Source organism: Thalassophryne amazonica, chromosome 22 (genome assembly GCF_902500255.1).
Source record: "Thalassophryne amazonica chromosome 22, fThaAma1.1, whole genome shotgun sequence".
Classification (NCBI taxonomy): domain Eukaryota; kingdom Metazoa; phylum Chordata; class Actinopteri; order Batrachoidiformes; family Batrachoididae; genus Thalassophryne; species Thalassophryne amazonica.
In genome coordinates, this window is record NC_047124.1 from 14742730 (window position 1) to 14760845 (window position 18116).

Sequence of the window (18116 nt, forward strand, 5' to 3'; positions counted from 1 at the left end):
ACTGTAATATTTGACTGTCAAGTATTCTCACCATGATTTTAATCATTTCTGGACATATGCTTGTGACAAAAGCACTTATTTTCTACCTGTTATGTCATTCTGATATGTGATGTGTTCGCTATTTCTCCTCCAACACAGAAAACGTGGAGGCAGAGTTGCTCCACACCTTCACTAAAGTGTACAAGTTCGACACCTTGTTGCTGTTGGTGCGTTTGGCCGTGCTGACAGCTGTCACACTGACGGTTCCCATCGTGCTGTTCCCTGTAAGTCCCTCATCCTCACTGTCCACCGACACCTGAAACATGCTTCTAAAATTTGTCTACTTCAAATTAGAGTTTGGGTGAAAAATTTTGAGGAATTCTTTTGTACCAGTAGTCATCCAAAGAGAAAGCTTTCTGCAATACATCTTCACAGTGAAACATACACGCAGTAGTAGGAGACATGTTTAATAATTTATTAAATAGATGATATAACATATGCTGAATTTATGGGCTCATTCAACACTTTATTGGAAATGAAAGTATTGTGTAAAAGCCAAAAATAGCTCAAACCCACCAATAGACCAGTAGACGTTGTGCTTTATGCACTGTAATATTTGTCTTCTTATTACTTAACTTTCACTCTTTTTGTTGCACTCACACCCTGAAAGCTCTGAATGTAATCAGCAGCTGTTCTTGCTGTGTGAAAGTGATAATTATCATCTTTAACTTGAGGGTATTACATATTAATCAGGTGAACGTTGGAGGGATTGTAGCACTTTTTGTTTGTGGCCCAGTTAAAGTAATTGGATGACAGTATTTTTAGTACCCAGTTGCAGATTTTACTGAAGTCCGCATGCCCGAAGTCTGGAACACACAGGTGTTACGGCACATTGTGTTTGTTTCTGGGCGTCTGCCCTGCGTCACTGCAGCCGTATTTAGTTCCTGCTGATTGTTCAGACAATTTATCTTTAGCAAATGAACATCAAAGTCACTGTGAATCTTTGTCAGCACAGGTGTGACTCAGTAGACTTTAGACGGCGCAAACATGACGTACAAACACACACCCGTGCACCTTGTGACTGAATATACGTGGTTGTTGTGCTCCTCCCCTCGCGCTTTCAGTAAATAAACAATACCAGCGTGTTGACATCGTCGCACACATGGATGAGTCACATTCAGCTCATCGGATCTTTAGTTATTGATCCGTTCATATATCGTCAATGTTCGTGCAAGACGTCAGACTTGGAAGGTTGGATGAAGTTGGACGACAATCATATGGAACGCTGACAGTACGGGAACTACGCAAACGATGAGGAACCATCTAGACAGAAAGCAAAACGGATTACGGACAAATTAAAGTTGTCGTCGGGATGCGTTCACATTTTTTAACAGTTTGAAAATTCTGACGAAGCGCCAGCTACAAGAATGAAGCTGGACAACGGTTAAACGATGTCTCCGAAAGTCAACGTAAGTCCAGATGTCTTGTTTTGTTTTGGCTTCGGTGTGGTTTGTTAGTGCCGTGTGACCGGAGCTTAAGTCAACATTAGGGGAGTCCTCAATAATATCACTGGGGAAAGCCCAACAACAAATGCAAATATGGCTGATCTTGCTTCTATAACATGGAAAAAAAAAAATGAGTGAGCCAAACCGAGTGTGTACCACTGTTCAGACACCAGGGGCCTCATGTACAAAGAGTTGCGTGGACTTTCTCCTAAAAGTTGGCGTACGCCAAAACCCTGAATCTGGTGTAAGCACAAATATATTCAGATGTATGAAAGTGTGTAGGCATGAATTCACACACGCTCCATTTGTACATCCCACTGAATGTGGAATTGAGCATGGAACCAAACTCCTCCCTGGCCACGCCCCATTTAAATATGCAGTTTCATGTAAATAGGCTCTTGGAGCAGGGATTCCAAGGCGTTCCCAAGCCAGCCGAGAGTCGTAGTCCCTCCAGCGTGTCCTGGGTCTTCCCTGGGGCCTCGTCCCGATGGGACGTGCCTGGAACACCTCTCCAGCGAGGCATCCAGGGGGCATCTGGAAAAGATGCCCGAGCCACCTCAGCTGGCTCCTTTCGATGTGTAGGAGCAGCGACTCGACTCCGAGCTCCTCCCGACTGACCGAGCTCCTCACCCTATCTCTAAGGATTAACTTTGCAGCAAAAAAAAGTAAGTTTCTATCCCATATCATTAAAAAGTTATCTATAATTTAGTAAAGCTTGGTCTCAGCCATCGTATATGACGGAGTCAGCCCCAGAAGGGTTGAACCCTTAGATCTTCAGCAAATGTATTTATAAAGAGAAACTGCATGAACTACGCAAGTTTTTTATTTTCTAATAACATGTTTATTCAATGAGGAGAAACAAATGCTAAATTATTGTTGTGTCGTAACTTAATTTTTGTTCAGCTTTTATGACCCGTCTTCATGAAGTTAGATGCAAAAATGTTGAAATTGGCTCTATCCTGCAATGATAAAGAATCCTGAAAAAAATTACTGGATCCGGATCCTGTTCCGGATCATTACCAAAATTTTATCACTTCTAAGTTCGGCCAAGATACACCCCTGGTAAAAACTTCATTGAAATCCGTCGAGGATTTTTTGAGTAATCCTGCTAACAATCCAACCAACCAACCAACAAACAAACAGACGTGACCAAAAACACAACCTCCTTGGCGGAGGTAATTATAATAATGAACATATTTGAATGTGCACATGCCCAAATGTGTCTGCACTGGCTTTCATTTGGAACAATTACACAAACTATTTTAACACAAGCAGATGAAAATGTGCAGCAATTTGCACCCCGAGAATTACGATAAAAAAACCCCAATAATGTAGGCAAATGTAAAGTAGGCACATTTCTTGACACTTGTAAGTTTTATTTGGATAAAAAGGGGAAATTCTTTGAGAAAACATCACAAAACATCATGCTGTTTTAAGTGCTTGTACATGGTAACATCCAGTGATTAGGAGTGCAGTTCCTTGAATGGCCACTTGAGGCTGGCTCCAAAAGCGAGTTACTTTCTGTAAGATAAGATGAGGTTTTTTTTTTTGCTGTTGGTTGAGTGTCTTATATGAAAAAAAATTATAATAAGAGATCAGATAAGATTTTTTTTATTAGTCCAGTATGAAGAATGAAGGAATGAGCAGTGCCATTCTGAAAATAAAGGGGACTTCTGGGAGCGTAATATTTTGTGAGTTCGTCTGTGTACTTATGCAGTTCAAGACAGAAACAACAGACCTTTTTTTTTTTTTTTTTTTTTTTTGAGCTTAAGAAATGTATGCCAGTTTTGTTCCCTGTGCCATTTGGTAATCACAACAGTTGCATCAGACAGAACTGGAAGTGCACCGACCTCAATAACAAATCTTGCAAGGGTACGTTTTAATTTATTTCAAGTTCAGGTTTATTCGTACTTTGCAATATTTGCAATATTATTTATTTTCTTTGCACGGCTCTAGATTCCGGGTGTGTGGTAGCTCAGTGGTTGGAGCGCTGGCCTTCTGTGGAGAAGGTTACCAGTTTGAATCCCAGCTGGGTCTCACCCTCTATGCCTTCCTCCACCCACCCTGCAGCAAAAGGGTTTGAGGAAGGTATAACGTGGTGAGGAAAGGTACTGGCCACCCGACCTCATCATGGCGTGGCCCCCAACGTGTGTGGTCCCTTTAAATATGAAAGTGGTGTAAACGGACACACCCCTTCCTGATGTGCAGTTTTAGGCTCACTATTTTAAGCCACATTGATCTTTTCAAGGGCAGCACAGTGGCTTAGTGGTTAGCACTGTTGCCTCACAGCGAGAAGGTTGTGGGTTCAATTCCCGTGGCCTTTCTGTGTGGAGGTTGCATGTTCTCCCTGTGTGTGCATGGGTTTCCTCCCACATCCAAAGACATGCGGGTTAGGTGGATTGGAGTTTGTGGCCCTGCGACAGACTGGCGTCCTGTCCTGGGTGTACCCCGCCTCGCGCTCTATGACTGCTGGGATAGGCTCCAGCTCCCCGCGACCCTTAATTGGACTAAGCGGTAGAAGATGAATGAATGAATGAATGATCTTTTCAAAACTCTGAGGTCAAAGGTTAGTGTCTTTGTGAAATGCCTGCGTCATACTCATGTACGCACTCTTACACACCACACGTGTCTTTTCCCTCCCCATATGTGGTCAAAGGCTAAACTTAGCATGACATTTATGAGACCAGGGGGGCAAGAAAAGAACAGCTTCTCACAGGAACTGTCATGCTCTTTTAGCCGACACGCACAAATGTACACTCAAGACGCTCTTGTTTCAGAAATCTGAAGTGGCTGCCACTAGAGGGCAGCATCTGTCTTATGACTGAATTACAGAGGACGCGCTGACAGAGGATGATGCAGCAACATTACTGTCTTATGTCCAAAGAATCACACGTATGAACGTGCACGCTCACATAGTTGATCTTACATAAACACGCGCACCACATGTTGTTACATTATGGCCACTTCGCTAATGCTTGTGTCCACGCCGTCGTATAAAGGGCGCCCGTGTTCTCAGTGGACAATGCAGTGGTTTTGTCTGTGAGAGGGGGATGTCTGAGAGAATCCACCGGCACACAGTGGAAGTTTACAGGCAAACAGCTGAGTAGACAGTGGAAAAAAAACCTCCCCCAGACTGACTGACCTTCAGGGAGATAAAGGGGCGGAGCTAGTGTGATAGGCGGTGGGAGGATGAGAGAGGAATGCAGACAGTGATACCTCTGCAGAGGCCAAACTATCCTCTAAATTTGTTTTAAGAATCAAATCTCTTTGATGAATCAGTGTTTGGGTTTTGATTTAATGTATATCACACGTACACAGTGAGATCATGTGAATCGGACGATGATGGTAATGGGTTTGGATTTGTTTGGAATATTATCATCACGATTGCACATGCTTAAAAAAATTTCCAAGTGAGTCATGAATGATGTTCTCATAGTTACCGGCTTTTAAATACAGTCCATCATCTGTCTGCAGCCCCATCTGTTGATAAAATACCATAAAACGGTGCAAGATTGCAAGATTTATCAGTTTGGTATCAGAAACTTTTGTTGCAACTTAGCAAATACAAAACGCAACTGGAAGAAAATTAAGAACAGGAGTTCGCCAAACGCTCCATGTTGGAACCTGTCAATTCTGGCCACCATTTGATTTTTGGTACGCCATCTGAAATGCTGTTTTCATCATATACACTGGAAAAAAGAGAAATCCTAATGACATTGTTCGAGTTGGTAACACTCAAATAAATTGTGTTTGTCCAAATTAGCAAGTTGTCGTAACTATTACTTAAGTTACTTTGGCTCACCCTGTTTAAGTGTTACTAATGGAAGCGCATTGTTAAGTCAGTTCAACAATTTTCTTTGTCTGTGTCATATTCCCATCATATACCGTTTTAGTCTGAGTATTAGACGGCCACCCATTTCTCATACATTTGGAGAAAATACTTTCTGAAGTCCAAATGTTGTTTTTTATATATATATATATATATATATATATATATATATATATATATATATATATATATATATATATATATATATATATATATATATATATATATATATATATATATATATATATATAAATATTTTTTAATTTGAAAATAATTCTAACAAAAGCAAATTACAAGAGGTGCAGGACAACAAGCTAGCTAAGACCATGACGTTTGTCTGGCTGTGAGGTGGCGCACGCCTGTCATGAGTGTTTGGCGCCACCATCTGTTGTGGATGTCTGACATGAAAGTCTAGTTTGCAATTATAAGATGACCCCCATATTTTTTTAGGTGTTTTTAAGAAAAATATACTGGCTTACAGTATATTCAGGCCACTGTGGTATTATATAGTACATAAAATACAACCCTGTTTAAAAAAAGTTGAGATGGCTGTGTTTAAAAGAATGTCAATAAAAACAGCAATATGATGATTTGCAAATCTTTTAATCTCAATATTTAATTGAAAATAGTACAAAGACAAGATATCAAATGTTGAAAGTGAGATTTTTGTTGTTGTTGTCGTCCTTATTGTGTACATTTGCCGTGATGCTTATATAAAGGTGTGAGGTGTGGAGCCTACACTGCCGAGACAGTTTGGAGATAAAATGAGTTTCAGCGAGACACTGCGTAACTTTGTTTAATTTGTGCTTGGATTTCTGGCTATAAATTACTTTTGGGAAACGTTGCAGAGGCCACATGTGGTTCTGTGGCAAAGAAGAAGATGGACAGTGTTAAAGCGATTAAAAGAACTACTCGTTCACTTCTCAGCAAAGTTTGCATTTGGCATTTTGCAACTCACCTAGAATCCTTCTGACTTTTGGAGATTTATGTTTAGCTTTGTGTAGAACGGCCCTCAGCTGCAGTGGGAATAAAGTGTGTGTGTGTGTGTCTGTATGCGCAGCTGAGACACACGTTGATGGTGTCGAAGTATGTGTGTATACGTGTGCAGTCACGTGAAGTGTAAATGCTAACAGAGGTCAGATCACCCAGGGCTTTGCCAGGATTCAGAACATAATGAAAAGGGTTTATGTGGCGTCAAACATGCTGCGGTTCTCAGGCTCCCGCTGGAGGTGCATTCTATGGAAGAGCGCTTCAGATGCACTGAATAGAAGCACACACGAATACCTTTATATTTTACTGACACACAGGTTAAGACGGGGCATGATAAATAAAAAAAACCCTCTTATCTGGTGGTTTAAATTAAAGACTGATGCTCCTAATTGAGGGCAGCACGGTGGATTCGTGGTTAGCATTGTTGCCTCACAGCAAGAAGGTCATGGGTTCGATTCCCACCTGGGGTCTTTCTGTGTGGCGTTTGCATGTTCTCCCCGTGTTTGTGTGGGTTCCCTCCGGGTGCTCCGGCTTCCTCCCGCATCCAAAGACATGCAGGTTAGGTGAATTGGAAACTTTAAATTGTCCGTAGGTGTAGGACTAGTTTACCCTAGGACTGGTAGGAAGTTCCAACTCGTGCCAAGACATTGCTTGGCAAAACTTGGCATCAAACCGCGCCAGGTGTGATAGTAGCTTTACCATCAGCAGAGTTGGCGCTATCATATTGTTACTGCATCAAAACATGTCTTCCCATTCATTTGCGCATTTGTGGGTTTGCGCCTTTTCAAGCGGTTTTCCTCAGGAGTAGCATGCTCCTCATTGGTCTGAGAAACACCATATCGAAATTGAAAATGTGTTCTTGCATCTCACCTTCGAGATTCCAAGAGTCAACCAACAATTCCAATGAGCTGCTAATGCTAGCGTTAGCATTTGGGCTAGCTCTGTTGTTTCTGTTAGATTCATCCAACTTTACTGTCAACTTCAGTGTTTTTCAGACAGTTTTTTTAAAAATGTAAATTGTTATGTCCCACTTCAAGTATTGTTCCATACCAGACCTGACCTGGGTGCCTGAAACCTATCGTAGTTTAGATTTGGTTAGAATCATGCTCTATCCTGAACAGGTCACAAGCCTCATCATTCAGCGGTGATCAAACACTGTAGAGTAGAGGGGGGCAGATCGATCCTGATATCGATAATATCAATACCAGCGCTGGTACTGATATTGAACGATCCTCGTGTAAAAAGTTTGATACTCAAGCTTTTTTTCTCTCCCGCACGCACTGACTGCTGCGCACGCATATTCATCAAAGTCTACTCTCTGTCTGTAAGAGCAGCGCTGTGCTGTGTCACACAACACGGAGTAGCGCACCCTTGTATTGTGGTTTGTCAGCCCTCTACCTCAGGAGATTTTAAGTTGTGTTGAGTGATTTTTTTTTTTAAACAAAAATGTTTATTGTGATAATAAAGTATTTTGTTGTCACGTACAATGTTTGGCGAAATTCTATCCTAGGTCTTTTGGATCCTTTGGATCTGTGAAGCTTAAATATGAAAAACTATCGGTATCTGTATTGATATTGGCAATACTGGGCCTGTATTTACTTGGTATCGGATCAATACCAAAATTCCCGGTATCGCCCACCTCTACTGTAGAGAGCTCGTGTCTGTCTTTATGACATCACACCTGTAGACTGTGTTTTTGGTTGCAATGAAGGAGCTCGTTACTGGTGGACTCATCAACACAAATTTGGTCTTTTTTGTCTGACATGCTCCAGTGATTGTTGTCAACAGTCTTCTGCTGTGGCTTTTTATTGGCGGTAATTTTACTCTGAATGGGGTTTTTTCCCGCACCTGCATGCAGTTTCAGTTACAACATCTGCGCAAAGTTAAAACATCGGGCTGTGATTAGTTATAAATACACAGCCTCTAGGGGGCAGCGGTAATATTTAGTAAAGACTGAAGAGTTTGCACTTTATCTTCTGCAGAATTATTCATGAAACACTCCAGTTAGTTTAAGTTTTTTTTCTGCTATTACATTTATATAAAAGCAGTGAAAGTAGGAATACCAAAAAGGCTTTGCTCCAGGTAACAGGCACATGCTGAAGCCTAGTGGCGTAGGGGTGCCGAAAAGGGGAGAATAAGGACAAGGATTCTAGGGGCTCATGATTGACATTGGCCCAGAGAGGCTCCTTATACAATTATAATACTGACAAAATAATATGGGGGTTGGCCCAGTAAGATTTCTTTTCATGGAGCCCAAAATCCCTGGCAGCACCCCTGGGAGGGGGATTAGGGTAGTTGTAGTTTTTTTTTTTTTTTGTAGTTTGGATGCTCTTCATTTATTGTCAAGGAGAAGCTGGTTTTGCTCAAAACGGTGACAGTTTCAGTCAAGTTAATATTCTTTTTCCACTGCTCCAGACTAATGGGATATAAACTTTTACCCACTAACTGGTTCTTCAAGTCAAACTTGCCGGTAGCAGTGCGTTTAAAAAACAAATGATACGGCTTCAGTCACCTCATCCGACAGCTGCCATTAAGTGTATCGTCATGGTGACTGGCGGTTGCAGCTGGATATGTGCTGCACTTTTACCACCCAGATGGAGCAATTGGTAAATGAAAGAGGAAGCAAGCCAGTCAACTGCCGCTGATAGTAACTCTGACTAAGCCACGCCCCCTCTACCTAACATGACTTCCTGTCACTACCAGCTGATGCAATCTCTTGGTTCCGTTGCACTGCAGGAGTTAACTCAGCCTACTTGAATGGGCACCATAAGCCCCACCCCTTCATGTGGGACAAGCTCTCAGTGCCTCAGGTTTCACCTGATACTCACCAACCTTTCACCTAGTACAGGTTTGAGCCGCCTGTGGCTCAGCAGAACAGAATGCCTTAGCAGGGATCAGTGCACTTCTGGTTGTGTTCTCTCGCACACACTGTTTTATGTGAACTCATGCTGCGCACGTGGCATGCCACAGACTGCAGTTAGCTGACGTGTGTGTGGATCGCACACACTGGAAGCTGCAGAATGTTAGTGTTGTTAATAATTTGTTGGGCAGTTACATCACAAAGTCAAAATGCTGTGGTTTTTTGGATTCACCGCCTCACACTTTGCTTACATCAGATTTGTTCAAATCTATAATTTTACGGTTAAGTATTGTCTGGCTTTCCTATTAAACATCGTCAGGTTCCTGTGGGTCTGTGTCTGTACTGAGAGAAACTTTTCTGCTGTATGCACAATTTTACATTTCAGTCAGAATCAGATTTATTGCCAAATACGTTTGCACATACAAGGAATTTGATCTGGTGTTATTGGTGCATAAACAATAAGAAAAGAAAAGAAAAACACTTCTGTAAGAAGTAAAAGACTCAAATAGGCAAAACTATAAGCACTGTTAAATAAATAGAACCTAATGAACTGTGCAAAAAGAGGTGATTGGAGTACAGTACAGTGCAGGGGATGACCAATCTGTACTTTGTGGTAGTAGTGGTGGTGGTGGTGGGGGCAGGGTAAGTAGGGATCTATGAGTCATGAGTCTAACTGCGGATGGAAAGGAGCTGTTTTTGTGTCTTGAGGTTTTTGTCCTGATGGACCTCAGCCTCCTGCCAGAGGGAAGGCTAACAAAAAGTTTGTGATCTGGGTGGGAGGGATCAGCGACAATCTTCCTTACTCGCTTCAGGGTCCTGGAGGCACACAGGTCCTGTAGGGATGGCAGATTGCAGTTGATCACCTTTTCTGCTGCATGGATGATATGCTGTAGTCTGCTTCTGTCCTTAGCAGTGGCAGCAGCAAACCAGACGGTAATGGAAGAGCAGAGGATGGACTCAATAATGGCAGTGTAGAACAGATAGGTTTATAGATATGTCAAGAAAGTCTATATTAGCAGAGGAAGCAATGGAAGAAGTGTACGAATGATGATACAAGAGTGAAATTTGGCATTAAAAAATGTTGACATTGATGTTCACTTTTATGAGCTAAGTGAAAACGCAAGATGGCTACCTTTTTCAAGATTGTCACCACATTTCCATCCACAATAACATTTCCCCCATAACTCTGAAGATTACTGGCGGATTTGAGTGAATATGCAAAAATGACAGTAATGTACCACATCAAACCGTATTACCACACATTATAAGCTAGCTAACCATGTGCGGTTGTAGCCATATTGGGGTTATGGGGTTACACGACACACAACGTGTGACACACTTTGCTTGATTCGCTAATTATGAAATTCACGATAAAATTCCTCATTTAAAATCAAAGCCTCAGTTTGACTTAGGCCGAGTTTACTCAACTGTTCACATTGGACATTTTTGCACCAAACCGTGTTTGGTCTAGACCGAGCAGGATGAGACTTCTGTGGCGTTGATATAGCTTATAGAGTACTTTAGGGCACATGTTTGAATATCTATGTTTAAAACTACCCACGCGACCTATGTAATCTTATTGAAAAGTTGCAGAATTTGTCCCCTTTAATCGTTAAGGACTTTGTAATGACCAGTAATTTGTGGTGTTCTTAGATCCGCTCCTCCATCATCACGTTGCTGTTCAGTGGCCGAGAGTTCAGCTGGTTGCGCCACATGTTGATCGCCGCCGCCATCCTGGTCTTCAACAACGTGATGGTTATCTGTGTTCCCACCATCAGAGATATCTTCGGCTTCATTGGTGAGTTCTAGTATTTCCACCAGTAGTTTGTTGGCTTCATATGCAGGAATGATAAATGTGACATTACAAGGTAAACAAGGAAAGTGAACAAGCTAGTTTCCTCTCATTGTTTGAGGAATTCAAATGTTACCGTCCTTCCTGTAGAAGTTGAAACGTTGTGTCAGATGCAAAAACAGTGCATCTGCACAAAAGGCATTCATGCCCAATTTGTAACAGACAATCAGATACTTTAAAAAGCAACATGAATGTGCACAGTACATCGACATCCAAGTGTGCATGGAAGGTGAACAACGGTCAGACTGCAAATGTGCAATCTTAAGCTAATTTAATCAAAACTGACCCATTTATTATTATATTAATTTGTAATTACAGCAACAAGTGCATCTCAAAATGACAAAGTTTTGTTATTGCAGAAAGTAAAGATTTTATATAGACTCATTTCATATCAACTAAAATGTTTCAAGAATTTATTTTATTTTAATTTTGATAATTATAGCCTACAACTCCAGAAAATAGTGGAAAATGTGTCTCAAAATATTAGAAAATTTTATTTCAAGTTTGAGTAACGCTTTATGCAGTATTAAGAAGCTAGTCCACCGTGCATACGCAGCTGCGCCTGAGCATGCGTCCACACTTCCCCCCGTCGGGTTCACGGTGCCTCTCTTTACCGTGTTGAACTCCCAGACTGAGGAATGAAAATACAGCAGCAATATGTGTCTTTTCAACTTTAAAAATGTAAAATTTGCAGGTGCACACTGTATTTAGAGTGCAATACTGTTGAGACGCACAACTCGACCGCTCAACTCGACAGAACATTCACACGCGGAGTTAAGCTCCTCCACTGAAGGAAACGCACATAAGTTTTGTCTTTACCTGAAAATACAACAGCAATAAGTGTCTTTTCAATTTTAAAAAGTTCAAATTTGCATGTGCACGCTGTATTTACAGCACAATATTGTCGGGACGCAGAACTGTCGATTTATGCGTCGGGACGCACAATTCGACAAAACCGCACATCTCGACAGAACACCTCAGTCTGTTTCAGTACACACAACCACACTCATGGGGAAGACTGCTGACTTGACAGTTGTCCAAAAGACACTCATTGACCCCCTCTACAGGGAGGGTAAGCCACAGAAGGTCATTGCTAAAAGGCCCAGCTGTTCCCCGAATGCTGGATCAAAGCATATTGATGTAACGTCGACTGTAAGGGAAAATGTGGTAGGAAAAGATGCACAAGCAACAGGGATGACTGCAGTCTTGAGAAGATTGTCAAGCAAATTCAAGAACCTGAGCGAACTTTTCAGAAATTTGGTATTTCTGTATTATAATTCAATTTTTGGGTTGATCTTATGAAATATTGTAATATATTTCCTTTTTTTGGGGAGGGGAGCTACGGGCAATAATGATTGAAAATAAAAAAAAACATGAAAATATATATATATCAATAGAAAAATATTTGTGATCATAATAAAGCCACACAGCAAAAACACGGTTACAGACATGCACTGTGTGTATTTACGTGTACAGTTATATCACCGTAGTTAGAGTGTGTAGTCCTCTGATGCCTTTAATTCACTCAAATGTTCCAACTGTACATGCAACCAGCACATGAGGACGACAGCACTTTGCTGAAATTTTTCTTCCAAGCTGCCGTATGCAAACATGTGATTAAAGGTGTTTGTGGCGGAAATAAAGTTGCAGTTAAATAGTGTTTGATCTTCCTCTTGATTTTGTTGCAGGCTCCTCTGCAGCCACCTTGCTCATCTTCATCCTACCTGCTGCCTTTTATCTTCGCCTGGTGAAGTCTATACCGTTCAGGTCCCCGCAGAAGATTGGAGTAAGTGTGCGGAGGCGTGTTTTGCCGACCATTTGACCACCTTTAATCGGATGTTTCTTCTAAGCATGTCCTCTTTTTCTCTGCCTTCAGGCGCTCATCTTCCTCATTGTGGGGATCATCTTCATGATTGCCAGCTTATCACTCATTGTACTCGACTGGGTTCACCACCCGCCTGGCTCTGCTGGACATTAAGCACGTCCTACATTTCAGATTTACATTTTGGAGAGAACAGCCAGCCCAGCAACACCACCGTGTATCTTCACCCACTGAAGTTTGCCTCAGCTGGTCCAACATTTAGGAATGGGTCTGTGCTTCCTGAAGCGACAAATCATAGCTATTGCCCAGAAAACTTTGACACATGAACATGATGTGCAGAAACGGGTTAAGCCATCATCAATTTTTCCATTTGGAAAAACACCCCAGAGGGGAAGTCTTTAGCTGGGGTTCTTTTTTCTTTCTCATTTTTTTTTTCTTTGTTGCTGTAAAGTTCTGGATGTACCACAGCCTTCGTCACCATCATCAAGGAGTCTGAGAAAGCACATACTGTGCAGTCCTCGCCTGAAGCAGGTCAGTGAACTGCAGTTTGCCGAGCTGAAAACCACAATAAGGGTCCTTCAGTCCTCTGAAGAAGACAGGTGAAGGTTTCAGCCCGTCCTCCTCAGTGAAGTCAGGAGCACTTCTGGCTTTCAGTTGCACATGCATGCAAACATATCTGCAAGTACCTTCCGTTAAATGTTTCTCCAAAAATAATTGGATTAGTCAAACAACAGCTAATCTGTGACTTTATTCAATCATGTAACTCACGTCAGTTTTTTTGTTTTTTTTTGGAAAATTGCTGCTTTGTAACAAATGAACAATCTGAAGATTTGCCAAAGTATGCATGCACATAGTTTAAGTTTCAAATGTCTCATCTTAGATGTCATCGCAGAGCTTCCCAGTTCCACTGTCTCATTGTCACCTGCACATACTTGTGTTCATCCGGCCATCAGTGCTTTAAGTTATATAACAGGTTGATGTGAAACAAAACCAGTTTACTTGGCTTCACCTGTGCAAGGAGCTTGCTAACTTTATTCAGTCATTGTTCATCGCTAACGATGAACAATCACTTCCAACAGGCATTGCATCTATACTCAGCAAAAACTCCCATACAACTCTGATGTGTTCTTTGTGGTCATGACACACATACATACAAGTTGCAAGTTTGAAAAGAGCCTGAAAGGAGTTGTTATCATTGCGAAATTGTTGCAAAATTATGACAAACCAGCTTCTCAGACATATCGTGGTTTGTGTCAGAGGTGCTGAAGGTGGATCTGGTGATGTTGCTGAAGTGTGGTTGCACAAGGGTGGTATTTCGTACAGTCTGTCTTTCTATTGATCCAACGATCAGTGTGTTTGGACACCCAGTTGCTATGACATTCCGCTGCATAGCACGTCTTTTCTGTTTCATTTGGATAGAACTGTACCATCGCAAGAATCAAGATGATTTGCATCAAGATGATGCAGAATATCTTCTAAAGAGACCTAGCACCAAGACATCTAGACCTTTAGGTCAGTGGTTAGCTTCACACAAATGGTTGTCACACAAACGGTTAGTTGGAGTATCACTTGTATGTTGATGGAGCATCAGCTATAACATTTTTGGATGTGGCTCATTCTCTAGGCATGGTCTGGCTAACAGGTGCCTCAGTGTTGAGGACCCCAGTGACTGGAGAAGGCCAAGGGAACGACTACATATCACCTAACTATAGCAGACAGATTGATACTTTCAAGAAGTGTAGTTAAATCAGGTGTCTGCCTGAGTGGTTGCCATCCAGGACCCATGGCGGCACCACAAGGCACCAGCGCCTGGTTCCAAAGCTACGCAAACTGGTTTTTAAGATGGACCCTATCCTGGCTATTTATGATCCTTTACCATCGTTCATATGTCCACTCACTCTAAACTCACTCTAAACTACTGAACAGATTTAGAGGAAATTTGTCTGGTTTCTCAAAGGTGTGCTAGTCTGGAAGGAGTTTTAAGTGTTTCCCCTTCCATAGACCAGGCAGGGCAGCCCACATGTCTGCCATCTACTGCTGCTTGCTTATATTCTCCTGAAAGTGCTGTAAAAGCATTTTAACATCAGCTGCTATACTCAGAACACAGTAAAGAGTTATTAATGAAAGGGTGACTTTGCACTCAGCTTGCTAATGATAGCAGGATACCAGAGAATTGGGATAAGCTAATGTTAACACTAACCGATTTATATTGAGAAGTCAGTTAAAAACATCAAACGGGGTGGTGGCCAAGTGGTTAGTGCGCTTGGAGTTGCATCAGAAAGAGCAGCCATCTTAAATCCTGTGCCAAATCAACATGCATGCAGATCCACCTTGGATCAGCCGTGGTGACCCTGAGTGAAAACAAGGGAGCAGCCAAATGGTCTTACTATTTAGAAACATCAAATGATACAGATACAGTCTGTTACATGGCCTCTGTTGTATTCATGTTTACTGAAGACAGCCGCCAACTACTCGATGAAATTTGATTAAATCAACTATAATGTTGCACAAGCGAGTACGTGGCAACATTGCTATTTTTATCAAAAGATATTGAAAGGATTAGCTAACAAGTAAATTGTACACATTCCAAAATCTGCTGGAAGGGGTACTTCCTCGGCATAGAAAAGAAAGTTCTTATGAGATTTCAATGCATATTGAAAGATTTAATGTAAAAAAAAAAAAAAAAAAAAAAAAAAAAATATATATATATATATATATATATATATATATATATATATATATATATATATATATATATATATATATATATATATATATATATATATATATATATATATATATATATATAGGATGGCTTTCTCAATGTATTGGCATATTATATTGTTTTGATGGGAGTTTTGCTCAGTATAGAGCTAACAGTATGGTGTGTATGGTATTTGCCATGTGGTATTTGATACTTACCGGTACATATTATAAACAACTTCTCATAAATCCATTTAGTTGCATTGTCCAAGTGAAGATGCAAACAAGTTCCCCAATTTCACATTTAGACATTTGTGTCTTGATGAGTTATGGTGCACGGTCTAAACCACATAGTGCAAATGCATTTGGGATGTTTTCAGCTCCACTTTGCTATTTATATGGTGCGTAATCTGACATAAAGAAGGGCACAGGGTGCAAGGGGGTAGTCACTTAATTCGTCAGGGGTATGTTTTGGGCATAGCATAAAAAACTCAATCAGATGGTCATTTTCCTTTTACGAACTGGGATATGCTGAGAGGTTTTCTGGCGAGTTAGTGGATCTAAACCAGCTTCGATCTAAACCAGCCTATTTAAATGTTGCATACACTTTAAAAATATGGGAAAGACACTATTTGTACTCCATGTAGGTGATTCTAAATGGACCCCTGTGCTCGCCTTTACCAGCAGTGTGACTGTATTTATACAGAAAATTTTTTATCAGGTCTTATTTACTAAAACTGCACAAGTTTGACAGAAGCGTTAATTAAAATTTGGCATAATGCAAATTAATTTGCAAAACTATTAACAGGTTGCAAAAACTCTGAATGGACAGTTAAAGAATTACATCATCATAGTTCATAGGTATACTTTATATGTTTTTAATGAAAGTATAAGTCTAAAATTCTGAATTTCTTGTAATTTGAAATCAAGGCTAACATCTGTGCTAATATTTTACATAGTGCTCCAATTTTTTTTTAAGCAACAATCATGCATTATCTAGACTATGGAAACTGTATCTCCAAAATGTATTAAGAAAAGGACATAATGACAGATTTGCCATCCTCAACAAGGACTTTGAAAAGTCCTTAAACTGGGTGAATTTTCTGAGCCCGCTGTGCTTCAATTCTTAAGAAATAATATGGATACATTATACTGTAAGATGTTCACGTGACGTGACACTTAACCGCAACAAACATAACTGACAAGAATGAGGCTGATTTGTTGAGAGGCAACTTTTGGTCAAAAGCTGGGTGTCACATAAGTAACTCAGAGGAAGCGGCTACAGTACTTTGATCTTCAGTCACTTACACAACGTAGTGACCTTGCCATGCAAATGCTGATTGGTCCATTACATATGTACAAGTGTGTATGCAAACAAGATTTTGCGGTAGATTTGTGCAACTTTTATAGTGAAAAACAGTCACCTGTAATGTTTTTATATACAGCATATATATATATATATATATATATATATATATATATATATATATATATATATATTTGTGATTGATCAAATGCAAAACACTAGTTTATTTGCTTTTCCCTTTTTGAAAAAAAATCAACATTGATTTTTATTAATATGGATGTAGCCTTCATATTATATAAACAATAACAATTTGATTGCAGTGTTACAGAAAACATGTCAAAGTAAAATGAACTGTTATCTTTATATTTAACTTTTCAATCAGGTAACATCCCTGCCAATACTTGTAAATCGTGCCTTTTTTTCCGACTGATAATTGGCTTATAATTCTGGTGCCTTGGGTAGAATCAGTTTGATAAAAAATCAGCATTTAAAAGCCTTGTTTCCTTTTTCAACACCAATAAATGTCACGTACACATTCAGCCAAAGTGGACAACATTTATAGATCCTTTGCAGATCTATGCACATGAAACAAATAGATATTTCAAATGAAATAGTGAGTTATGTGCATGTTTTTTGGATTACCAACATGGTCTTTTTGGACAATTGTATATGCTATGTAAATAATCTTTATTTTATGGTACATTGACAATGTCTGTGAGTGGGTTTTGAGGGGATTCTGCCTTACATATCGTCTGCAATCCAGTGTTTGTTTTATTATGTTATATCTATCTATCTATCTATCTATCTATCTATCTATCTATCTATCTATCTATCTATCTATCTATCTATCTATCTATCTATCTATCTATCTATCTATCTATCTATCTATCTATCTATCTATCTATCTATCTATCTATCTATCTATCTATCTATCTATCTATCTATCTATCTATCTATCTATCTATCTATCTATCTATCTATCTATCTATCTATCTATCTATCTATCTATCTATCTATCTATCTATCTATCTATCTATCTATATAAAATACATGGAATGTGTATTACTTTTTGTTCTTGCTGTATGACAGTTTTACTGAAGCTTGTATATTTGTAGAAATTTTGGTCTGTCATTTTTTTTGTTGTTTTTAAAGAGGTCATAATGTGCAAGATCGGTCTTTATGTTTTACAATTAAATATGGTTGGGGTATCTTGTTAAATACCCTCAGAGGTCTGCATGTAGAAACTGGAAATGTGTTACAAGTAACATTT

At 40.0% G+C, this 18116-nt stretch overlaps 1 protein-coding gene and 1 long non-coding RNA gene across 4 annotated transcripts in view; one reads left to right on the top strand and one right to left on the bottom strand.

Moving 5' to 3' along the window:
* slc38a4 (solute carrier family 38 member 4) overlaps nucleotides 1-13817 on the top strand; it is an 89645-nt gene extending 75828 nt beyond the window's left edge. For all 3 annotated transcript variants that reach the window (XM_034163229.1, XM_034163227.1, XM_034163228.1), the window contains exons 13-16: nucleotides 139-263; nucleotides 10817-10961; nucleotides 12704-12801; nucleotides 12892-13817. In XM_034163229.1, coding sequence (XP_034019120.1) covers nucleotides 139-263; nucleotides 10817-10961; nucleotides 12704-12801; nucleotides 12892-12993 — 470 coding nt within the window. In that variant the 3' untranslated portion in view covers nucleotides 12994-13817. The remainder of the gene's footprint in view (nucleotides 1-138; nucleotides 264-10816; nucleotides 10962-12703; nucleotides 12802-12891) is intronic.
* On the bottom strand, nucleotides 64-16980 carry LOC117503930. Its single transcript, XR_004558697.1, has 3 exons — nucleotides 15756-16980; nucleotides 6681-6685; nucleotides 64-74 (listed from the first exon to the last, which is right to left on the bottom strand). It is a non-coding gene; the product is annotated as an uncharacterized LOC117503930 (long non-coding RNA).
* Nucleotides 16981-18116: the final 1136 nt, after the last annotated feature.